General features: G+C 41.1%; 1 protein-coding gene across 1 annotated transcript in view; it reads left to right on the top strand.

Annotated features, from left to right (window-relative positions):
• Nucleotides 1-19,058, top strand: part of LOC137265786 (uncharacterized) — a 42,139-nt gene extending 23,081 nt beyond the window's left edge. Inside the window, exons 4-25 of the mRNA XM_067801243.1 lie at nt 294-399; nt 938-1,130; nt 1,418-1,586; nt 1,998-2,096; nt 3,037-3,245; nt 4,049-4,166; nt 4,588-4,837; nt 5,424-5,513; nt 5,756-6,076; nt 6,739-6,899; nt 7,446-7,592; nt 8,184-8,317; nt 8,691-8,829; nt 9,345-9,466; nt 9,668-9,824; nt 10,211-10,336; nt 11,002-11,162; nt 11,806-11,914; nt 12,762-12,896; nt 16,139-16,275; nt 17,244-17,420; nt 18,233-19,058. Coding sequence (XP_067657344.1) covers nt 294-399; nt 938-1,130; nt 1,418-1,586; nt 1,998-2,096; nt 3,037-3,245; nt 4,049-4,166; nt 4,588-4,837; nt 5,424-5,513; nt 5,756-6,076; nt 6,739-6,899; nt 7,446-7,592; nt 8,184-8,317; nt 8,691-8,829; nt 9,345-9,466; nt 9,668-9,824; nt 10,211-10,336; nt 11,002-11,162; nt 11,806-11,914; nt 12,762-12,896; nt 16,139-16,275; nt 17,244-17,420; nt 18,233-18,332 — 3,360 coding nt within the window. The 3' untranslated portion in view covers nt 18,333-19,058. The remainder of the gene's footprint in view (nt 1-293; nt 400-937; nt 1,131-1,417; nt 1,587-1,997; nt 2,097-3,036; nt 3,246-4,048; nt 4,167-4,587; nt 4,838-5,423; nt 5,514-5,755; nt 6,077-6,738; nt 6,900-7,445; nt 7,593-8,183; nt 8,318-8,690; nt 8,830-9,344; nt 9,467-9,667; nt 9,825-10,210; nt 10,337-11,001; nt 11,163-11,805; nt 11,915-12,761; nt 12,897-16,138; nt 16,276-17,243; nt 17,421-18,232) is intronic.
• The last annotated feature ends 6,809 nt before the right edge of the window (nt 19,059-25,867 follow it).

Raw genomic sequence — 25,867 nt, 5'->3', positions numbered from 1 at the left:
CGGTTTAGAATAATTGATCTTCAGTAACCCATGCTTGTCGTTAGAGGCGACTCAGGGGATCGGGTGATTTACATGGCTGACACATGTCATCGTGTCCCAGTTGCGTATATCGATGCTCTCGATGTTGATCACTGGATTGTTTCGTCCACACCCGATTATTTACAGACCGTCGCCTTATGGCAAGAACATTCCTGAGTGCAGCGTTAAAGAACAAACAAAGCATGCAAGGAAAACAATGACATCTGATAAGACCTGCATCCTGCTGAATATACGTTATTTGGCTCCTGTTTTAGATGCACGACACCTACGACTTTGCCTTCAACCATACCCGCTATACTATGATGATGGGCGTGAGGCATGAACTCCAGAACATTGCTGAGGCAAACGATATGGTGTATGGTGAGTAGAGTCATTATGCAGAGAAACTCATAAAGTTCGGACTTCGTTAATCCGTATTATCCGGACGAGAAGAGTTAGGAATATGTGGAATATTCTACATTCTACCATGACTACAGTAAATACTAGATTGTGATTGGTTAATCAAAGTCATTCATAGGTATATAATCACGTTATATACCTCTGATTTTCCAACACTTTAGATATTTGTTTAAAATCTGAGAAATACGGTTATTTTGTATTTCAAACCTCACGCTACGCGTTCGGTCTGTTTTCACCTGTTCCACAATTAACGACCCGCTGCAATTAGTGAACATCATCTCCAGTGTTGTTTGAGGTGATTGTAGAACATTGTAGATCGAGACCTTGTAAGATTCTGTTTCTGTGAAGTGTAGAAGCAGGGATACACTCTTAATGCTAAACTGGTGACTATTCAATATTAACTGACTGTTTAAGATAAGCGTTCAGGCACTGGATCTGTAGTCTGATCCGACATGTTACGTGTTTATTACACACGGTTGCAAATCATCTTCATTTTCAGACGTCGTCATGGATATATCCCTCCTCACGAAAGACATATACATGCGTGCGCATCGAAGAGGAGATACCCGCCCAAGGACGTACCGAAAACCAGACATGCCAAAATTCAGTTCTTTTAAAGAGGATTTGGAGTCGGTGCGGAATGCGGAGCGACTCACGAAGGTTGAGTTTGATCGAGCTCAGAATATGGTCGAGTAAGCACACAGGACATAGATACGTTCAGCTTTCTTTATCGTATCTAAGTAATCCTTCTGACAATAGAGTTTCATACATGTTCGATATTCGGTTAAAATTACAGTAATTGCAGAGATAGCTATAGACTAGCTGGCAGTTTCAGGAATGAAACACATGATTAAAACTCAGAGAGGCACCAGAGAGGCAGAGATATATAATAGATTAGCAAGACAGATAAAGGGCCGAGATGGTCTTTTATGTTTGCGGTGCATGTTAATATGTCTGTGAACGGGCACCTGTTTTTCAGCGAGTGTCAGAAGCAATCCTCCTACGTGCTGCAGCTGGAGGAGATCCTGTCTGAAAACACCAACGAACGCGAGCTTGCCGACCTGGTCCGACATGTCAACATGACAGTCTGGAAGCTTCAGGCTGAGTTCGATACCGCTATGGTAGCAAGGAAGATTGGCAGGTTCTCGGTAAGAACTGAACTATCCGCACCGATTATATCCCCAGAGCTCGCATTTCGGGGACAGGCACTATCCCTTGAATTTATTCCAGTGGTAGGTGGCTGTAATACCAAATCTGTCGATCAGTGTGGCGAGTGAAAATCAAGGGCAGGTAGTCCGAGGTTGCAAGAACCACGGAAATGAATGCAAGGATCAGAAGGTTTTATGAACTGATATCCATTTAGCTATAGAATATAGCTCCCTATACCTTTTTACTTTAGCGATAAAATGAAAATACAGATTTATTTACTCTCATGCCCTGCATTAAAATTATATCCTGACTGTGTGAAGATTAATTTTTTGTTTATATTTTCGATAGTTTCCGGCTGCTAGACATCAAATGAGATTCAACAATCAGCCTTACACTCATTACTTTTGCAGCTGACGAATGGGGGGACGGCAAGAGATGACGTCATAGAGGCGTCCAACTTGGTCAGGAAGGCAAAGGAAGTGCTGAGAGAGGCGGCCGCCACTTCTAGGGTATAGATTCTTAGATCACATGATTACTTCAGTGTATGATTGGATGGATTGATGTATCTCCGACACATTGCTTGCCTATTGCAAACATATGACAGGGAGGGAAGTCTTCTGTCGGACCCGTTCATTGTTCAAGCTGTTCAATTCCGAGTTTCCATGGAGTGAGTTTTAACCCGCTTTTCGAAGTATTACAGTAGTGTCACATTGTACCCATTTTGGGAATCGCACCCGTTTTCGGCACTAGGCTATCCTAGCGACCCTGAAGATTACAGTATCCTTTATTTCGTCCCTGTTAGGACCGTGCTTAATCCCAAGAGCTATTTTTTGGTAAGGTGACTGACTGACATTTGCCATAAAAACAGACTTACTTGTGCTTCGTTCAACAGTTTGTCCCAAGTATTAACAGTATTATTACCCAAGTATTATGGCTACCGTTCGCCATAGATCTGTCATAGCGAAGATTCTGGCATAAAACAACATTCAACAACTCGCGTATCAGGACATTTAAGGCTTGTTGTCTTGTTTATAACAACAAATAACTATTGTACTGCTGAAGTCCCAAATCTGTCGATTAGTGTCGAAAATGAGACTTGTGCAAGACCGTTTAGAGGAGAAGAAGCGCGAAACATGCGAATTGAAGACTTTCTCCAACTAAACTAAGTAAACATTGTCTTTATTATTAGTGCTATAGGCTGCATTGGACCCAGTCGATTGCTATGGTTGAATATCCTACTACCTGAGTCTTTCAAATTATCTGATGTCTCTAGTAGTCGCTATTGGCTGTGCAACTTCGTTTTAACCGACTATCAACATTGTACTCACGTTCGGGAATATGTGAGCAAATAGATGATGCACTGGATTCAATCGACGTTATTGTAGGATATCCTACTAATAGAGTCTTCCAAATTTATTTGAGATCTCAAATAGCAACTTTTAACTTCAGGGCAATTTGATTGCTGCTGGAGACCTAAGAAGACGGGGTGGAGGCTTAAATCCTTTGGCGCCCGTGTCCTTCACCGACAGGAGGTCAAGGTCTAGGCCGAGAAGGTCCACATACATCACAGCCGCAGAAAGGGATCGACTCCGACCAATCATTAACCGAGCAGTTAACCATGCCAATGAATTGGAACGGCTGGCCAAAAGAATCGCCAGGTGATACTCCTAAAACCAGGCAGGGCCTGTGGGGTTAAATCCTAATCCATACAGTACAAACTCTAAGGAATCACATGTTGGGCACCAGTAGGTACATGCAGTAAAACCCTGTTCATCCTGTCGGTTCTATATAATTGAAAGTATGGTTTATCCAGAAAACACACAATCGCAGGGAATTTGCAGTGTCCTGATTACCGAGGTCAACTGTAATGTTTACTAAATTTTGGAAAGGCTGCTGAAGCACATAGGTAACTGCATTTTTAGTGGGCACATCATGTCCCTGTTGTCAATGTTACAGACGAGTAATGAACCTGGTCACTAGGCAGAGTGCACCTCTTCGCATACGGCGTAAGGGTGCTCATATGACGTATCACCAATTTGCTTGTTTCAAAATACATGCGGCAGGAATATGACGTATCACCAATTTGCTTGTTACAAAATACATGCGGCAGGAATATGACTGAAACCATGCCGACTGTTGCGTTAATCAATACAAAAACACAAACATGCGATACAACTAGAGTTGTGATGTTCAGGATACTTCATCACTGACGGTCTCATTCCTTACCATCGTGTCCATCTGGAAAGAACGTCACAATACGTTTCTTTTATCGAAGCTTTGCAAAAAGCGTCTCTACCCTCGCTCATCTATGAATGTATTTCATTGGACGACTATTAATAACTCCTCTCAAGTCGAATCCTTTGGATGCAAGTGTTTATCATATACTGGTGATATCATTCACCGATTGTAAGGTGTTTATCGAACTGAATATCCGATATTTTATCTAAGATGTCTGTTCTAGGTTGATGAATCCCTTGATGAGACAGGCCACGGATGTTGTCAGAGGAGAGACAGGTGGAGGAGCCTCATACCGTCTGCAGGCGACCCTACTCGCCGATAGGCTCCTCGCACATGTACAGGTATGCAGTTTCACTAAAATACCTTTGTATATTCTGGGGATGGGGAATCTTTGATGTGTGTGGTTCGCGAATAATTTTTCTAAAGGAAACTGTTAGACATGCAAGATGTAATGAAAAAAGTGACAGAAAGCTGCATTGCGCGGGATCAGCAATGAATATGATTTGTCAGAAAGGAAACAAACGTCTTTGACCAGAAAACGCAATTGGACTGTCTCAGTACGAACTGTTAACCGACAATCTGACTGATCTAATGAAAATTTGTTGTGGTACGGCATCTGGGAGAAACCTACCAATGCTTAAATCCATTCACTGTTTTGGTAGTTTTGCACGTATATTGTTGGAGGAGTGAACGTTAAATTAATTGTTTCTTCGTGGTTAACGTAAACGTGTGTCCACGTCAATATGTTTTCGTCAATTTCAGCAAATCCACACTGTGCTAGACCGTATACGATTAGCGATTAATGACGAAGGCGAACTACGTCGACGCTGCGAGGAGCTTGAGATGGGTTCTGGCGATGACAGTGACACCACCCCGATCGACTGCGACGAATACATAGACGCGGGTAGTGCTGATACCTCGTCACCGGACCCGGATGGAGAGGGTTCAGATTTTATATTTGACGAAGACCAAAGTGCTAAAGGAATTCCGGACAGTTCGTTAAAGAACTTTGGTAATTTCTAGGATTGCTGCCGTAATCTATTGTTCCATGGGGCAGTGGGGTAGCCTAGTGGTTAAAGCAGTTGCTCGTCAGACCGAAGACCAGGGTTCGACCAGACCCATGAAACCCATTTTTCTGGTGTCCATATATTGCTGAGATATTGTTAAAAGCGGAGTTAGAATGAACTTACTCCATTTTGTTCCATGGTGAGATATGCAGAAAAGCCCCAACATGTCTTGTCATTCGTCCAGTATTCTGCTGGTATTCTCAATGTATAAGTTGATGATATGCATACATTTTTTGAGAAGCGAAACATTTTTCAAACATAAATTCTTGTCCAGAATAGTTTTTTCTTTCAAGATCTCCAAAAATGTTGCCTTTGCGTATAAGAGGATGGAGATCTGTTGCTTCTGTGGTTGTTTCAAAGTTTTGCATTTTTCTACATCATGTTCTGATGGGTATCAGACTGGAACCTATATTGTAGCTAACACTTATGATGATTTGTAGAACTTATAGTGGGGCATATATATCAAAACCGTACATAGGAACCTTTATAAACAGTATTAAATTAAACGTACTATGTGACTTTGTGTTTTAGGGGATAAATTGCGGACTCACGTTGTTCAGCTAAGACAAAAAGGGGACATAACTCTAGTAAAATCCCAAACGGCGAGAAACAAATCAAGAGGTAAGGTTTTCTTCTAATAATTCGCGTACTTTGCCACATTCCGATCAAAAAGAAAACACGACTGGAATTCTTGGTACAATTTCCTTCTCATAAAGTGTCCTGTCACAGCCTGCTGTTTATCAATGACCATGGATGGTCATGTCCAGATTCGATTATTCACAGACCGCCACCATCTTGGTGCAGCGTTAAACAACCAACCAACCAACGTTTCACCTATTTGTTAATTTACTTTCCATTATCAGCCTTTACTGCAAGGTGGAACTCTGCAAAGGTCAATCTCCAATCCGCAAGGGGATTTGTGGACGAAGCCAAGCAGTTTCTAAATGAATGGCGCACAGAAAGACCCAACATTGACCGCATTTCCGATCGGATTAAGGATGTTCATGAGAGGGTGGACCTGGTCTACAATATCACCCAGAGCAAGACCTTCCAGGCAGTGCTGAAGACGGAACGCAAGGTGAAAGAAGTTAAAGGCGGCGGAGGGACAGGTGGCGCCACCAATGGAGAAAGCGGAGAAACTGGTGGAAGCGAAAGCCAAGATTATGCAGCTGCCTTAGAAGCCAGTACGGTTTGAAATTTGAGAATAACATTCTCTTCAAGGTTCCCGGGTAGGGGAACCTAATGGTTAAAGTGACCGTTCGTACGTTGAAGGTCGGGGTTCGTTTCCTCACATAGGTATACTGTGTGAAGCTCAGTTCTGCTGTGCCCCGCCGTCATATTGCTGGAATATTGCTAAATGCGGCGGAACACCACGCTCACTCACTCACTTACTGAAAGCAGCAAGGATATAACTTGTTATATGTTATTACAGAATTTCAAATGTAACGCCATCATTCATTTTTTACTCTTTTGCCCAGTAAAAAGATTCAATAACCTTGTATATACGTACCAGCACTGGAGTCCATGTCAGAATCTGTCTTCAGCAACCCACACTTACCCTGTGAAACTAACGGAATCGGGTGGTCAGACTCAGTGCATATCATAGTATTTCTGTTGCAGTATGATTCAGTCACTGGATTGTCTAGTCCAAATTCGATTATTTACAGACCGTCATTATATAAGGAAGGATGACAGTATATGGATGTTTTCACTGAGAAGCATTCAGAAGCTGGATCAATGGATCGCCATCTTATAAGCTTGTACATTGCCAACTGTGCCGTTAATTAACATACACATTTTTAATTCCCACGAACTCGCTGTGTATACTTTACTGTAACATTTACAGAGGGTAAGGCACAGGCCACAATGCGATCTATTCTGACCTTGACCCGACTGGCACCGTCAATGGTGACGGGAGTGAACGCGACAGTTGGCCGGATACAAGCCAACATCTCCAGTCTCAGGAGCAAGGTGGAGAAAGCGCGAATGATGCTTGCCTCCATACAGGTACGGTAGACAGGCCTTACAAGAGACATAGTAACCAGAACTCCCATTCTTTAACACTGCACTAAGTTTACCTTAGACTTACGTAACCTTAGTGCAATGAAAGAATGGGAGTTACGGTTAGCCCTAGCGAAGATTGCTTTGTGAAAGGAGTCCCAGGACAGTGGGGTAGCCTAGGGGTTAACATGTTCGCTCGTCACGAAGACGGGGCGATTCCCCACATTGGTAAAATGTAGGTAACCCATATTTGATCCCCCCAGCCGTGGTATCTCTGGAAATTTGCTCAAAGGGGCGTAAAACTCTCATAGTATCTAACATAACATAGATAAAGGAATTGATATTTAAGGTCTGAGTTATCTGAAACATTGTATTTAAATATTACTAACTTTGCGCCGCATTTCATTGTTGCTACAATAACACTTAAATACAGACGGAATATCAACACTTAAATATCAACGGAACAAACCGATCTATTTGAATGACATCTTTGAATGCTTTGAACACATCCCTCACACAATCAACGTGATTTATGTTTGTATGACATGACAGATGAGCATCAACAAGCAAGACGAGGGTTATCTCCCCCTGCCTCTTCCCGCTTCTGAAGAGTCTCTGTCCCTACGCACGTCTGTCGAAGTTTGTATTAGACCGGAAGTAGCAGACGGACAAATCCTGTTGGTGTCTGGGAACAATTCGGTGAGAACACATGACCTTTTATATATCAGTTTGGTGAGAACACATTAAGTTTTTATATCGGCGGTTTGTACAATTCTGTCCTATCCTCGATGTACTTTTAACAAAGGGAAAACTGTCTTTAGAACGGAATGTCAGTGGTGGTGGAGGCATGAGTAAACCAAAATAAACGTGGGACTCGAACCCATACTCGACTTATTGTAGTAGTTAGAGGGACATTGAGGCGCAGACCATCGGCCGCAGTGATATAGCTGATACAGAATATTACTGACTGTAGCTTTGATTAACAATAAAATACGATGTGAACATATTTATGAATAATGACATCAACTGGACAAATTTCACGAAGTGGTTGTTTGGGAGTAAAACTCCGATGATTAGGAAGACCGCGAACAAAGAAGCAGTGACGTCAGTCAATATATCTGATATTGTTATGGTTACTTCTGGCAGTACCAATTGGAGGTGGGGTCATTATTGAGGCGGATCTGTTGCTCGTCACAAAACATTATGTTATTGGAAAGTGTTCTCATTAACCTCAACACGAAATGACTCACTTAATGCACTCCCTCCGATATAAGCCATTGTCAATTTTAGGAGTCGTACAGCCTTAGCATGTCGAGCAACTCCTTGAAGATGACCGTCTATGACACGGGCGGCTATGAAACCGGCGACGTTGAAAGCACGATTTCCCTGGAGAAGGACAAGTGGTATAACGTGCTTATACAGAGGTACGAACGCAATGTGACCTAATTGTCTGGAACTAGCTGAAAGAGTGCTGGTGCACCTTTAGCCATTAATCACGCACAGACGTCTTTTGACATTTTTCAAAACTAATTCTTTTTACTAAACATTTTAAAGACATGACAATAGTGTTGGGAGGGTCTGTGGGATTACCTCACGGCTATAAAAGTGATAGGTATGTTTTGATTGTTTTCCATTGATCACACTTTAGTTCGAGTATGTTTGCTGTCTCAGTCACAAACGAACTTAAAATAACTGTCTGATCTGTTAACGATCCCAGTCTCTGTCGGGTTGGATAGACTTGCTCAAATAATAAGAGTTTTTACATTGTGGTACCTATACCTTGAAATGTTTCTCAAGGAATGGTCAGAAGGTGGCACTGATGGTTCGGCCTGAAGGAAGTGTCGACCCCGTCGTTGTAGAAAATACTATGGACATGCCGTACGGACAGCCCTCACCTCTAGCTGCCTACGTGGGAGGTGCACCCGACACAGTGCCCGTATGTCGGCTTTGGTGGTGAAAACCGATATGTTTCTATGATTCAGCTGTATGGTTGTTGTGTACATTAAATAGATAGCCGATATATAACTGCGCTACTATTTAGTCATTCGAGCAAACTGTCAAATCAGATATGGGAACTAAGGGATGTGGAGTTCACTTCCTGCATGTGTTGTATCTCTACCCTATCTATCGTATTCTAATTTGGGTTGCGAATCCCTATTTTGCTGGTGAATCCCTATTTTGCTGGTGAATCCCTATTTTGTTGGTGAATCCCTATCCTGCTAGTGTTGTATTCCTGTCCTGCTAGTGTTGTATTCCTGTCCTGATAGTGTTGTATTCCTATATTGCTGGTGTTGTATCCTTATCGTCCTGGCGTTGTATTCCTATCCTGCTAGCGTTGTATCTCTATCCTGCTACCGTTGTATTTCTATCCTGCTAGGGTTGTATTCTTATCCTGCTGGTGTCTTGTCCCTGTCCCGCTGGCGTTGTATCCCTATCCTACTGGTGTTGCAGATGTACCTGAATAGCAAGGTGTGGAAGGGCTGCTTGGGCGGACTGAGGGTGAACGGTCGGTCTGTGGGCCTGCTACAGAAGACCAGCGACGGTAAAGTGCCAGCCCCATGCACGTCAAGCTGGTGAGTACCGACCCCACCACCGTAGCAAGTAGTAGACACAGTTGAAAGGAATTTTATCTGTTGGAAAATGGTTCAGTTGTCTGTTATATAATTTCAAGAATACAGACGGCAGTACTTACACAAAGAAAAATATATATTTCAAATGATATTCAGTATTCAGCTGAACTAACTATAATACCGTCATCCGTGAACTCCCCACAGCTCCCCGTCGCTGCAGCCTCCCTCCATGGTGTTTGAGGGGAATGGATACGCCCACTACCCGGTCCATACAGTGCAGTTGAGATACCCAACCAAATCCGTCTATTTTGAGTTCAGAACCAGACAGAAGAATGCGTTCCTTATGACTGTCGTTAAGAGAGTACGTTGCTATTTCATTAACGTTTGAGGGACGGTAGGGAGGATATATTAGTTAAAGCTGGCTTGTCACGCCAATGACCTGGATTCGATTGCCCACATTGGTACACTGTGTGAAGCTAATCGGCGTAAAACGTAACTCACTCACTCACTCCTTATGTTTTAAGTCCTTCATCATAGTGTCATGCATTGCATCTAATTTAGAATAGCGGATTGTTCTTAACTTCATTTCCATTTCATTTTGGATTAATCCTTCTGGATACTTCCGTGAACCAAGTAAATATAGTTTAACGAAGACTTTATAAATAATACAGCAAAATATCAAAGCATTGAACACGAATCACGTTTTGTTTGTTTTCAACAATTTTTTTGTCACAACCATCATGGCAGGGCTTCCAGCTACGAGCACAACTACAAGACGGAACCTTGTACATAGAGACTACAACACCATCAGAAGCAGTTGTACTTAGAGAAGGAAACAGCAAATATAACGATGGGAAGTTCCATACGCTAAAGGTAGGCTGATAACATACGAGACAAGCCTGTTTGAATAGTCACACATAAACCGCTTTTTTCGCATTTGAACTTTCTTTCGTTACGAGTGGATCCACACTACGGTCTCAATACACAGAGAGATCACACTACAATTTAAGAGCAGTTAATTCTGGCAGACTTATTATATTTACATGAGGTACAAAACAGAGAGAAGCCTTACTTTTTGATGAAATCATCTACCATGTCAAGGTTTCAGTGTACACATGTTTGCGTTTTGCTCACATGTCAAGTATTGCGTGCATTTCTCCTTGTAGCAGGCATTTGAATTATCTGTCGGACTTGACAATTTAGAAACCCGTGAATATCCGGGTTGGGAGTGGTCAACTCATGCTTGTCGACAAGCGAGGCGACGAACGGGATCGGGAGTCAGGCTCACTGACATGTTGACACAGGTCATCGTATAACAATTTCGTAGATTGATGCTCATGATGTTGATCACCGGATTGTCTTCCCAGGTGTTATTTATTATTTACAGACCGCCGCCATATATTCAGCTGAACATTCACCCACTGACCCTGTGTTAGAAGTGGTCAACCAATGCCTGTTGTAAGAGGCGGCTAACGGGATCGGGTGTACGTATACTGTAGACTTTTACCTGTTTGAACCCTTAGTATTTGTGTCCACAGATCGGATACAGAGACAGTAAGACTTATCCAGAGATTGATGGCAAGGAAGGACTTTTCTCCATAGAGCGGACGCGTCCCGAGAGGATACAGACCCCCACCCAGGGTATCCTCATTGGGGGAATGCTCCCAGAACACCGAGGGAGAATGGGGGACAAGTTCAGGTAAAATTTTATTAGCGAAAAGAGGAGTAATTGCTAGGTTGTAGACATGATGTTGGTCCCGATACTCAAAGCGTTCGTAGCGCTATGGCATCCGTAAGCCTTTTCTGAACTAAAGAATTACAACAGATCGTAAAATTCAGGTAATATCCAATTGGCAGAAATATATAGAAGTGAATAAATGATAGGATGTTGCCGACATGGTGTATAGATTATTGATTTTTACATTAAATATGAACAAGGGCCCCGATCGTCAAAGCGTTACGACATTCGTAAGCCTGTCGTAAACTATAGAAATACGACAGGTCGGAACGTTACGGACGCTTTGTGGATCGCGACTATGGTCTGATTCTAAATGAACAAAACTCATGTTATGGAGATCTTTACTCTTAGACAACACGTGTTGTGTCAAATCCAATCTATTTTATCCTGGACAAACCATGACAAACAAGTGATCAATATCGTGTCACGGCTACTTTACTTGAACCGAAAGTATTTTCGGTATGTATATATACATGTACTAATGAAGTAGAAATGTCATCTGATATATGGTTAATGCTTTCGTGATGAAAGCTATAGGCTCTATCCTACAAATTTAGATTGGAAATGTAAGCATGTTTTCATGGTTTCCATACATTGTTTGCAGGCCGCTGATTGGCTGCGTGAGAAAGCTTCAAATCAATGACGTTACCATGACGATGTCTGATGTTGAACGTGCAGAGGGTGTTTATATCGGCAGCTGCACCAGTAACAAGGTGAGTGAGTGAGTTAAGGGTGATACCAGCACCCTGTTACCCTTGTTGACTTACAGTGAAGTTTAAAGCAAGTTGGGATCAGACCCATGTAGGTTTCAAAGTAAGTGAATATGGCTGAACGCCGCCACAGCTAGCCATATGGAACCAGTTTGGAAATAGCCAGGTACGGGTGCCTTATCAACAAAGTCTGACTTGGACTCCCGACAACCCATGTTGTTCCTAATGGTCAGTTGGTCTTTTAAAGCGACAGTCAGCAACATCCCACCTGGGACACCATATTCACTGGGTACGGCAGTCTAATACTTCACTTTGTCCTCGTCTGGACAAAGGCATTGCAAATAGTTACGCTTTCCGACTTGAAGTGGCATATTATATAACAGATTTATCGGTATTGTGAAGGCGCTACTTTAGTGTAGCAAGGATTTGTAAAACCAGGGCCACTTTCAAACTGTCAATATTTTCGTGAAGGTCAGGGTAATGATTTGCTATCAGCAACCCATGCTTGTTGTTAGGGGCTAGTAACGGGATCAGGAGGTTAGGTGGTCAGGTTAGCTGACCTGGTGGACACACGTCGTCGTTTCCCTTTCTGTAGATCGATGCTGAATCTTTTGATCACAGGGTCGTCTGGTCCAGACTCGATTATTTACCGATCGCTGCCATTTACCTGGGAACACAAATAAACAAACAAGTAAACAATCAAATGTGATCTGGAGGCACGAGAGGTAGAACGCTCTGGAATGCGACTGAAAAAATCTTACTGCCCTTACCAAAGTTGCTTTTTGTTACCATGGTTATGTTCACGTCCATAGCATATCCTTGGTGCTGACAGTCAGGGTTTATCTTCCAGCCCCTGCTCACCTGTGTGCAGTTCGTCAATACCAGCTCGCCTATCGCCTACGGGACGACGGAGGACGCTGAAGTCGTCGTTATCGTCGCAACTCGTGCAAGTCGAGGGCCAATATTACAATATCAAAAGGGAGAAGTATGTATACAGCTAACATGATCACAAGTCAGCACTTCACTCATCTTTGTGAAATACTGGATAAATAACTCACGGTAGAATCAAACCGCGTACTCCTGTGAGTTCCTCCTGAGCGCTTCCTCCTCGTCTAAACCATGTTCTTGTAAATATCATTACGTTTCCTGGCAGTAGGCAGTGGGGTAAGACAGTGGTTAGAGCGTTCGCTCTTCACACCGAAGACCCTGGTTCGATCCCCCACATGGGAACAATGTGTGAATAGCATTTCTAATGTCCCCCGCCGTGACATTGCTGGAAAATTGCTATGAGCGGTGTAAAACCAGCCGTTCCTGCTAGGATGATTCACGAGGCCATTCTAACTTAAGAAGGCCTCTATGAAAACCTTTTGACATCCACAGTTCTTGGGTGGCTTTTTAAAACGGGGCCATAAAACGCATTACACTCTGATATCACTACGTTTCATGTCTATCACGACAGTAAAGAAAATTCATGCACATTTTATCTTGACTTTACAAATAACTTGAAAGTATGTTAAGTAAAAATATATTCATCCTTCGCCTGTTTCGGATGCACCAAAAACGTTTTATTACCTTTATGCATCAGTGTTAATATTTGTAGTGTTGTAGTCGTTTGTTGGTTTAACTTAATTTGGCTGTAATTTTAGCTTGCAACTCATGAGATCTTGGAGGGCGGACTACCTCTGATACAGTTGCTTGTAGATTTTCTCTTCTAATGCCCTGCTTGATTTTAACAGGCTTATTATGATGAGGAAGATGTGCCTAAGGTGACACGACTTTTAGCACTCACCACATTTTGAATAGATCTAGTAGTATGCGACCGTAGAAAACAAACGCAACTGATAGGTTAAAGGGTGTTTTTTTTTTGTTTTTTGTGTGTTTTTGTTTTTTTTTTTGGGGGGGTGGGGGTGGGATTGGGTGTTTTTGTTTTTAACGTTTGTAATTACAAACCTTTTATGATATTGGGTGCGTTTGTTTATCATTGTCTCGCATGGTTTACACTGGTTTGAAAAGTAAACAGGCTTTACATAAATTTTCTACCGAGATGCGATCTTCTTTGTGAGTTTGACTGATAAATTCGACACGGTTTAAAATATAACTGATGTCTTGTCATGTATATGATCGCCTCCAGCTGGTTTATTTGAAATAATATTTTATTATCGTAAAACCTGAATAGTTATGGTTTGAAAAAAATGATTTTAGCTCTGAAGTGTACCCCCGTGCATGAAAGTCACGTGTTGATGTGGCGGTAGCGAGTTTTCTCCCTTTTATTACTTTGGTCTTGTCAAAAATACACGGTTGCTATGACAATGATCGTTCAACTAACACTGATCGTACGAGGGAATGTATTTGGTCAATATTTTCACCAGGATTCACAATCTCCGTCACATGTTAACGTAACCTAAAGTCACATGATTAAACCTAATACCTAGTATGTCGAGAGTTCATTGCAGTCTTTTTCTTAACTAAACATCTTCAAATTCTGTTATCGCTACTAGGTTTTCTTTCCTGTAAATTCCTATGACTACCAAGGCCACGCTGAAGACCCGGGCTCGATTCCCCTCGTGGGTACAATATGTGAAGCCCATTTCTGGTGTCCCAGCCGCGAAATTGCCTAAAGCAGCGTAAAAACATAATCCGTCTTATGACTACCAGCTTCTCTGCACAAGTATACGTAGCAAACCATGAACAAAACATACACGCCAGGATTTCAACAACTGTGACGTAGATTCTGAAAAACGTGAAATACCTAACTCAGATATTCGGAACATTTCCATATTGTGCAGTTCAAGCTGACAGTGCAAAGTGTCTGAACCTTAAGGCGCGGTCACGTCTTACGTCTGAAGGTTGTTCTACTAGAAGGTAATCATTAACGTCGTACACCGCAGTTTGATAGCAGTGCCCATGTTACCACGGCGTACTACGGTCAACACAACGGTGCAGTAGGTTCAGTTACGGCCTATTAGGGACAACTAGGTCAACCACGTTGACACTACGGTAGCAACAGGGTTTTGACATTCAAGGTAACAGTAGAGATATTTTGTACGTGTTTAAATTTTTCGGTCTAGTCATGTGTTTGCTGAAGTTCAAAAACGCTCGGTCACAACTTGGGTGATCTGCATTGAACTACGCTTGAGTACGCCTAAGTACGTTAAACTAAGGTCGAATACGGATCTACAACGGTCTACTACATTTATTCTCTACTACGGTGACCGTAAGAGGTGACCGTAAGAGGTGGTCGCGGCTTTAGACTCACTAACTTTAGTCAACAGCTATAGTATTTTACACTGTCACCTTGAATTGGTTCTTTTTCAGCCAATAATGATACAGTGTTTATGTGTTTTGTTGGTTCTAGGAAAGAGTTTTGGTGATAGTTTTGCATGGACAATTTGGCGTATGTTTTGTTCTTATTATGTTTTGTTCTTATCATATGCTACACAACGTCTGTAAGGATAGTTACCAAGCAGATGGAATGAGCCAGAACTTCTAACACGAATCTATGGAGAGGTTTTGATACAGTATTGCATTTACCTACAAGTTATTTGTCCAGAGAACTCTCAATTCTGTTATTACCACGTCAGTGCGTCATGCATCCGTTTCAAATGATACGGTTTTGAAGGCAGCCAGCCGATAGGATTACGCTCACTTGGGGAGAAGTCATTGTTACGAGAGGACGCGCTGACGTCACTCCCTAATACGACAAATGGTGACACTTTGAAGAAACACATTTTCCTCTGTTAATATAATCAAACGGAAATTTGTTAAATGTAAGGTTTCTATTTCACTCAGCATTCCGTATCAGAATGAAAACTGATCGTTCACGTTCTGCTTCAGCACACTGGTATATCCTTATCAATGTTGAGTAGTATGTGTATCGAGTTGTGTGAGATAGACAATTACTGACAAATGATTCATTATTAACGTTCCATTTTATTCTATCCTAAAATGCTTTGAAGAATATTCTCTTACGTAAATCATTTCACAGAGAAGAATGGTTGTGTTATTTCTGTTTATTTAAGTAGATATATAAAATTATGCATATATACGTGCTTCTGTAGTCTGGCCGTAGATACTTTCTTAATTGCTACTTAATGAAACTAGCTCTTGCTTTCACAGATCGTTAGTTCCAAATCGCAGTCAAATGTTTTCCTTACAAAACGCCAACGTTTTCCATGCGATCAGGCATTTGTAAATTCACGCTGTAATTTGAAGTATATTTTCTTTCAGAACTTCAATGCCATTATTTCCATGGAAGAAAATGGAATCGTCATTGCAGAGTCTGTGAAATCCTACGACGGCCGACTTGACTATGCGAAAGAGGATAAGAGCATGTTTGTTGTTATCAAAATAACAGATACGGGCAGGTGAGCCTTACTCTTAAAGAGGGGTTTATGTTCAAAATGGTCAACTAATCCCCAAATAGTAGTGGTTGTATCCGTTGTTTTAGTTTTGATATAAACAGCAACACCATAAGAAACATACTTTAGAAGGTTTTACTTGATGTTACATTTTAATGAATATTATATAATTATTCATTCCTTCTTGCCCACCTGTAAGCGCAACCTCCTACCCCTCACCCTGACTGAAGTGGGTGAGTGAGCAAGTTAAGTTTCATGCCGATTTTAGCAATACTTCAGCAATACTAAGCGGGGCATACGATAAATAGGCTTCACACATTGTCCAGACAAGCCTGAATTAAAACAACATTTCTCGCATTGGTTGTCATTACAGGCCTAAAGAAATAAGGTGCACCCTTACTCGCTCGACAAAATGATATTGAAATCAAATTTCAGTGCGTTTCTTTTTCTTGATAAGTAATTAGACAATGTGCCCGTGGATTAGTCCACTTGTTAAAGTGCCCGCTGAAGACTTTTTGTGGTGTTTCCCGCTGTGATATTGCTGGAATATTGCCAAAAGCCGCGTAAAGATATAAACACTTTCTCACCATGCCCGCCCTTCACAGTCAAGTAGGTTCAGATCAGAGACTGATTCTACCGATATAATAAGTAACAGAATTTTTGTCTCAGATCTCGTGAAGATCCTGTTTAGAACAGTTACTGATCTTCAGTAACCCATGCTTGTCGTAAGATTCGACAAAGGGGATCGGGTGGTTTGACTCTCAGACTTTGTTGTCCCATATCATCGTATTGCGTAGATGGATGATCATGGTGTTGATCACTGGTTTATCTGGTCTAGACTCGATTATTTACACACCGCTGACATATACCTGGAACATTGCAGAGTGCGGCATAAAACTCAGTCCCTCTCTCACTATCATTTCTCAGATTTTTAGTGATGAAGAAAAGAAATGATTTGTTCTTTTATTCGGTAGCACCCTGGAAGTTGAATATCGGGGTAAAGAGGCGTCCATCACCTACGGGGGTGGATGGACATTCTTTGGTGGGGATGACTCAAAAACTCCATACACCGTTACCATTGGCGGCCAGGACGAGGACAACAACATGCCCCCATTCTCTGGAGGCATTTCACAGATGATCGTCGGGGAACAGTAAGTATACAGGGATCAGCAATGTGAATATTTCACAATTCACGATGACAGTTAAAATGCAGAGTAGCAATTCATACCAACAATAGTGTGCATTAAGTATGTTCATGATAATCGCCATCAGTGTTTACTTACTGACGCATATCACATGTGTTTATTAGGCGTATATCAGAATATTGCATATTCTGGTACAGAATATTATTACATATCTTCAGATATATGTCGTCAAACAGCTTAGAATATCAGCCATTCCGAATTATGATATATGTCCTCAAACAGTTTAGAATATCAGTCATTCCGAATTATGATATATGTCGCCATAACAATTCATTTGACCAATGACGATCCGTGTTAGAATTGGCCTTCAGTAGCCAATGCTTGTAAGCGGCGACTAAAGCGGTCAGGTTCGCCGATTTGGATGGCACACGTACCCTATCTCAACTGCGCAGATCGTTGCTCATGCAGTTGATCTCTGGACTGTCCGATCCAGACCCGATTATTTACAGACCGCCACATTATAGATGCAGTATTATCAGGCTCTCAACAACAATAAAAAAAACCCAACCAAACAACATGCCACATTAATGGGATACTGGGCTTTTCTACTTCGGAGTGCCAATGATGTCGATGTTAGTATGAGTTTATTGATTAATCACACCTATGCTTGTTTCATATCATTTAAAAATGTGTTTGCATGTACAGAATATCGAAATATCAGCTGGCGTGGTGGTTCAGTACAGGTATGGTTTTATGGTTTGAAATTAGGTAGATCACCGTCAAGTCTGTTATTTTAACGTCAGATACATTACTTTCAGATATTTGGACATGACGAAATACGTCACAGACAACGGTTTGTCATCGTGTCCTGGTTCCCGTACATTGGATCCAGTCTCTGTCGATGTGAGGCAACGTTAGGGTCCACCCAACCCTTCTCATCGAACACGTTATGTACATAGTTGTAATTTATCAGCTGCCAACTTGTCTCAACCGAGGGCATTTCCAGCCGTTGACCTAAGCACAAGATGAGATTAACATACACACATATATGGACAAACAATGTATACTATTTTCATTCCTGATGTTTAGTTCGCCTGTTTCCTTAGTATAATTTCTTAAAAATATCAAAATATAAAATTTAACAGGGAACTTCCTTGTGCGAAGATATATAAATTATGATTTGGAGAACTGTTAAGTGCTTGTTCGTCAAGCCAACACCCGGGTTCGACTCCCAACATGCATGCAGTGTGTGCGAACCCATTTCCGGTGTCCCCCACCGTGATGTTGCTTGAGTATTGCTGAAATATTTGCGTAATACAATACTCACGTACCATTGTGAGGGTTTTGTGAAGTCACTCATGCTGTCTCATGCGTTTTTGTTGATTTACATTGATGACCAACGTCATCACATTTGTGATTCGCATTTTCATGTAAGTGGTTAAATCGAATTTGAAAAAAACCCCAAAACAACAACAAACAAACAAACAAAAACACTCCGAAAATCCTGTAACAACATCTTGTCAGTTGATGACGATTACGTTTGTCTCTAAAACAATTCTACAGGATCTACTCTGTTTTCTTTTTCAAAATTATTTCATGATTTCGTCATGATATATTACCCCAAAAAATAATAATAAAATAAAATGAAACACATAGGAGGATAACTGTTTCATATATTTGATTTTAAATTCCAGATGCGAAAATCTGGATACATAAATGTTTGAAGTACACCATGTAAATTAGTGACAGGGATTCTATCGCAGGCGCCCACCGCGGGTCCGAAAATCGATAAACTAAGATAGTAAACTGGGGTGTAGGAAGGGGATTGAATAGTAAACTGGGATGTAGTAAGGGGGTTGGATAGTAAACCGGGATGTAGAAAGGGGGTTGGATAGTAAACTGTGATGTAGAAAGGGGGTTGGATAGTAAACTGTGATGTAGTAAGGGGGTTGGATAGTAAAAGTGGATGTAGTAAGGGGGTTGGATAGTAAACGTGGATGTAGTAAAGGGGTTGGATAGTAAGCTTGGATGTAGTAAGGGGGTTGGATAGTAAACCGGGATACAGTAAGGGGGTTGGATAGTAAACCGGGATATAGTAAGGGGGTTGGATAGTAAACCGGGATGTAGTAAGGGGGTTGGATAGTAAACGTGGGTGTAGTAAAGGGGTTGGATAGTAAACTATCCAACCCCCAGTAAGGGGGTTGGATAGTAAACTTGGATGTAGAAAGGGGGTTGGATAGTAAACTGTGATATAGTAAGGGGGTTGGATAGTAAACGTGGGTGTAGTAAGGGGGTTGGATAGTAAACTGGGGTGTAGTAAGGGGGTTGGATAGTAAACCATGATGTAGTAAGGGGTTGGATAGTAAACCGGGACTTAGTTTATCGATCTTTCGGACCCGTGGTGGGCGCCTGTGGATTCTATGATGGACAAATATATAGTTAATCAGCTATTCTGGTTCCATCCTTCATGTCCAGTATGACAGGTCTTTTACCATAGATGTATACAGGAAATGAAATACAAAGTTAAACCGTTGTTAGTGTATACAGTTTATGCACCTGGCTTACAATAAGATGACGCATAATATACGTGCTTAGCTATTTAAACAAACATTTAAAAGCCTGATTTGGAATGTTGATAAAGCTCATACAGGGATGAAAACAATTTCAGATGTCAGATTTCACTTGATATTAATCGTGTCATTCAGCACGTTCTTTTCCTTATGCTTAGTAATCAGTAATATTGCACACATCAACATCCTGATGCAAAACATTCCCTTTGTCCATTCCCGAAGTCATGTTACAGAAAAGACACAGTTCATCACAGTCATGATCACAGCTGCCTGGATCAGAACTTCACTGATTGTGTCACTATGAATGAAGTAGAACGTCAAAGCTCGAGGTCGTGCTGACTGAGGTAGAACGTCATACGTCGGATTCAGAACGACTGAGGTAGCACGGCGTCGTCGTACTGACTAGGGTACAACGTCAAACGGCGGTACCGTACTGACTGAGGTAGAAGCGTTCAGTCACGTCGAAGCATTATTAATGAAGAGAAATATCTGACGTATATGTTTGACGTATATTTTCAAGGTGAAATAATAATAGTAGAAATCATTCATTCAATCCTGCCTTCAAACTTCAAAATTTATTGAATGTTGACGACAAGAATATTACTAGAATGAAGAAACTGTCGTGAATGTTGAGAATCAGTCTTGGAAGTCAAAGATTCTTGGGTTACACATTTAATTTGTAATTACCTTGGATGACAAGTAAATATTTTGTTTTGTTCAAGTGGCCGTCCTTCTAATTTCGTATATTTTATGTTGGATGTACAACTATACCATATAGCTAATTACATAGTCTTGAATCTGTTAGGAATATAGCTTCAAAAGTGCTGCCAAACAAGGACCAAGTGATCGTTAATGATCAAATGTCTCAAGTAAGACACAAAATTATCTACATCTACACAGTTTAATCATAGTGCTGTTTGCTTCTATTGTACACGATATTTGCTTATTTTACCAGTTTATTGTGCTTTTATTTTATTCTGCTTAGATTTTATTGACAATTTCATGTAAATATTTATTTTCCAGGAGCCGAATGTGGGATCATTTGTTGTATACATGACGTGCTGAAAGTGCAAATACGTTTCCTATTTTTGACAAATAAATATTTTCTTACTTTATCGAAAACATTCTGTCTGTTTTATTATTTTGTGTTGACATGTGATACGTGTTGTTGAATCGTTCACGGGCTGTTGGGTAGCCTAGTGGTTAAAGCGATAGCTCGTCACACCGAAGACCCACATGGGTATTGTACACATGTAAAGCCCATTTCTGGTTTCCCTCGCCTCGAAATTGCAAAAGGCAGCATAAAACCACATCCACTGTTAGGATCACAGCTTCTCTGCACAAGCATATGTTGCAAACCACCAACAACGCATATTCATGTTCAAGCCAAGGTTCTAAGCAACCAAGGGACGATGGAATAGCTCAGTGGTTAAAGCGTTCGCTCGTCATGCTGAAGACCCAGGCTCCATTCCCCGCGTGTACTAAGTGTGAAGTCCATTTCTGGTGTCCCCTGACGTGATGTTGCTGGAATATTGCTAAAAGCTGTGTAAAAACTAAACTAACTCACTCAATCAATCATTCACAATGTTTGTAGTTTATCTCATGGCACATATAGTATGAATGATACTAGTGTTCTGTCGTGCAGCCAAGGGGTGGTGGGGTAGCCTTGTGGTTAAAACGTTCGCTCGTCTCGCCGAAGACCTGGAAGTTCAACTCCCGACATGGGAATGTCCTTCGCCGTGATATTGCTGGAATATTAAACTGTACTCACTAGTCACCCGTGATGTGTTCCCAACATATGTTTTTACAACTGTAATATGAAACTGGGTCAGTTGATTGTTTTTAATGTCAAAGTGGTTGTGTTTACATGCGGACATGTTCGCCTGTAGGTTGTTTATGAATAAAGGGAGAACCACACAGTCAAGCGGAATACCCCATATCAATATAAACACCCCTTTGGAGTACAACCTTATGTTTGAACACAACAAACACAGTGCAATGTAAACTTACAGAAATACGACAGGTGATGTGTAAAATCCAGTGTTTATTCCCCACTGGAGTATACAGTGTTATGTATACTCCAGCGGGATCGAACTTGCAACCATAGGCTTGTTATACCGCAGTACCGCAGTTTTCCGAAAGCAAGCCATCTCGTTTAAAAGTTCATGGGCTACTGTTCGGATTTTGTTTCCAAATAAGAGCCCATGGGCTTCCAAAGTGTGTCAAATGTGTCCCACTATCTCGTATAGCTCTGAATGAAGTAAAGGTGGCTATAACGGTTCTGACCAGTTGACTACGAGGGAACCTAGGATACAATGTGGGTTTGGAGGAGGGTGATATGGATGCAGACGATGATGCGGACACAAACGACGTTAGTGACGAAGATTCTTTCGGGGAAATTGAGCCCTTTGATTGACTTGTTAGAAACTCTATAGATGATGGCGCAAGCGGTGTCGACTGTGATGATCCTTTGTGTGATGGATTGACTTGTTTGAACCCCATAGTTCTCATTATCAATTTTTAAACATTTCAAAGTTTACAAGAGTTTGTGTGCGTTCCGTTTCATTTCGTTGTCATTGCAATGTTCGTGAAAGTAATGTAAAAAAACTTTAAGATTTCCTTCACTTATTGCCTTATGATTTTATATTCCATATGATTGCCGCTTTAGAAAAAAAATCCGAACAAAAACCCATATTCCCGAACATAAGCCCGTTTTTCAAACTGGCGTCAGAATTAAATGTCAAAATCCAAGCCCTGGGCTTGCGTTCGGAAAACGTCGGAACTTCTGGTGACCGCGTTTGCGTCAAATATACCCTAGACACAGATATTTTACGTGCGTTTCACAGCAGCCACATGCGTGTATTGGAAACTGACAATTGTTTATAAATGTTGTTTCAAATTTCTCTCACTTTTTGAGACAAATAAACCTTTACATCCCATGTTCGGTTAAATATATTAACACTAGGACGCGGAACCCGTTTGATCACATTTGTTCATATGTTAACTTGTTCACGCCAAATCCACGGAATATTTTACTTTCATAAACCATGAGTATAATGTGTGAAGCCTAATTCTGGTGTCCAGACGGAACATGGCTTAAAGTGGCGTGAACCATGCTTAATCACCCACTCACATTTGATGTTAGAATTTGATGCATACCTACCTACCTATCTCCCGACCTCCCAGTCTGTCTGTCTGTCTGTCTGTATGTATGTATGTATGTATGTATGTATGTATGTATGTATGTATGTATGTATGTATGTCTGTATGTATGTATGTATGTATGTATGTATGTATGTATGTATGTCTGTATGTATGTATGTATGTATGTATGTATGTCTGTATGTCTGTATGTATGTATGTATGTATGTATGTATGTCTGTCTGTATGTCTGTATGTATGTATGTATGTATGTATGTATGTATGTATGTATGTATGTATGTCTGTATGTCTGTATGTCTGTATGTATGTATGTATGTATGTATGTATGTATGTATGTCTGTATGTCTGTATGTCTGTATATATGTATGTATGTATGTATGTATGTATGTATGTATGTATGTATGTATGTCTGTATGTATGTATGTATGTATGTATGTCTGTATGTCTGTATGTCTGTATGTATGTATGTATGTATGTATGTATGTATGTATGTCTGTATGTATGTATGTCTGTATGTATGTATGTATGTATGTATGTATGTATGTCTGTATGTCTGTATGTCTGTATGTATGTATGTATGTATGTCTGTATGTATGTCTGTCTGTATGTCTGTATGTCTGTATGTATGTATGTCTGTATGTCTGTATGTATGTATGTCTGTATGTCTGTATGTATGTATGTCTGTATGTCTGTATGTATGTATGTATGTATGTATGTCTGTATGTATGTATGTATGTATGTATGTATGTCTGTATGTATGTCTGTCTGTATGTATGTATGTATGTATGTATGTATGTCTGTCTGTATGTATGTATGTATGTATGTATGTATGTATGTCTGTCTGTATGTCTGTATGTCTGTATGTATGTATGTCTGTCTGTATGTATGTCTGTATGTATGTATGTCTGTATGTATGTATGTCTGTATGTATGTCTGTATGTATGTATGTCTGTCTGTATGTATGTCTGTATGTATGTATGTCTGTATGTATGTCTGTCTGTATGTATGTCTGTATGTATGTATGTCTGTATGTATGTATGTCTGTATGTATGTCTGTATGTATGTATGTCTGTATGTATGTCTGTCTGTATGTATGTCTGTATGTATGTATGTCTGTATGTATGTATGTCTGTATGTATGTCTGTATGTATGTCTGTATGTCTCCTTCTATCAAACCCCGTGAAGATCAGGGTACAACGGGTCTTCAGTATCCAGTAATCCCTGGATGTGCCTGGCCCAGACTCGATCATTTACAGCATGCCGCCATATAGGTGTGATATTGCTGAGTGCGGCGTTAAACAATAACCCAACAACAAACCGAACCAACCAACGGTATCACCCACTGTATGACAGTGAACAATAGGGACGTGAACTGGTTTGACTGTTTATATAAGCTTGTGTCATTCAAACCTTCTATTTTGTGTGTGCTTACATTAGGGCGTGTTTCTCATATCTCGTCACAGTATCAACTTTATGAAAACCTGCTGCACCTGAGCTACGGGTTCATTATGAAATCTGTAAATATACCAGGTGAAGAGAACTCCACTGCTTCAATGATAAAAGCTGAACCCGGAAATAAGGTACAGCAGTTGACAGTACACTCAATGTCGGAACCAACTGAGAAATAGATTCAAAATCTTCTCAACTCTCAAGTCACATCAACTAGTGCAAGGCAATGCTATTGTTTCTTTACCTGTCCATTGTTATCCCTTCGTCTGTTCCTTGTTGTCTATAACTATATATATGTTCATATCTATATATATGTCACCTGTCCGGTATTCCGACCGCTGTGTAGATACGACTATCAGCAAGATGTACAGCTCATAGGGAAACGCCCTGAGGTTGTGCTGGAAGTCCGATCACCTCATTTATATCTGAGCCGGCAACCCAGCCCAGTAGGAAATTGACATGTGACAATGCTGCTTCATATTGAAAATTGGCGTCCTCTGCAATGGTTTTACCCACACATGGCGCGGCAATTGCGTTATACGTTTGTCCAGCTACTGTTCTCTCTCTCTAGTTCTCCCTTCCTATCTCTCTCTCCCTCTCTCTCTCAAGCACAAACACACACACATACACACAAACACCCCAACCACACACACACACACACACAGAGAGAGAGAGAGAGAGAGAGAGAGAGAGAAGCAGACTCTCTCACCCATACAGACAGGCAGAGCCACCACTCAGCATTTTTCGAGATAAATCTTAAGTCTACTCTGTGTAGAACCTCGTGCTCTCGACAGGCCCTATATCATCTGAACATAAATAGACACAGACTCAACATACAACCCTGTCGGTCTCCTCTGCACGTAACGAAACGTTCAGGGGTAAACTGTATGTCGCCTCGTACACACGACCTGACATAAATGTATTTCATTATCGAAACGTTTCATCGAAGACAACTCCTAAAAAACTCTGCTAGTCTGATATATCTAAGATATATTTTTACAGAAGTGGAAACTGCATCTATCATAGTCCGTTTTTATAGCATCCATTAGTCGACGAATATTGAAAAAGGAAAGGGTGCCGTTGTAAGGGACACTGAGTTGCGGGACGCCGATGAGTTGTGGGTTTAGGGCGAGAGGGAGTGGGCGTCTGTGTGTACACTCTTGTGTTCTGGCCACTTCCTTGTACCTATCAACTAACAGTCAAGTCTTCCAAGCAGTTCAAACCACATAAATAGATGACTCGAATTTCCGACTGGGCGTATACACGCACGTA

Source organism: Haliotis asinina, chromosome 15 (assembly GCF_037392515.1).
Source record: "Haliotis asinina isolate JCU_RB_2024 chromosome 15, JCU_Hal_asi_v2, whole genome shotgun sequence".
Taxonomy (NCBI): domain Eukaryota; kingdom Metazoa; phylum Mollusca; class Gastropoda; order Lepetellida; family Haliotidae; genus Haliotis; species Haliotis asinina.
The sequence above is the reverse complement of the archived record's forward strand: the minus strand, read 5'-3'. Positions and strand labels throughout refer to the sequence as shown.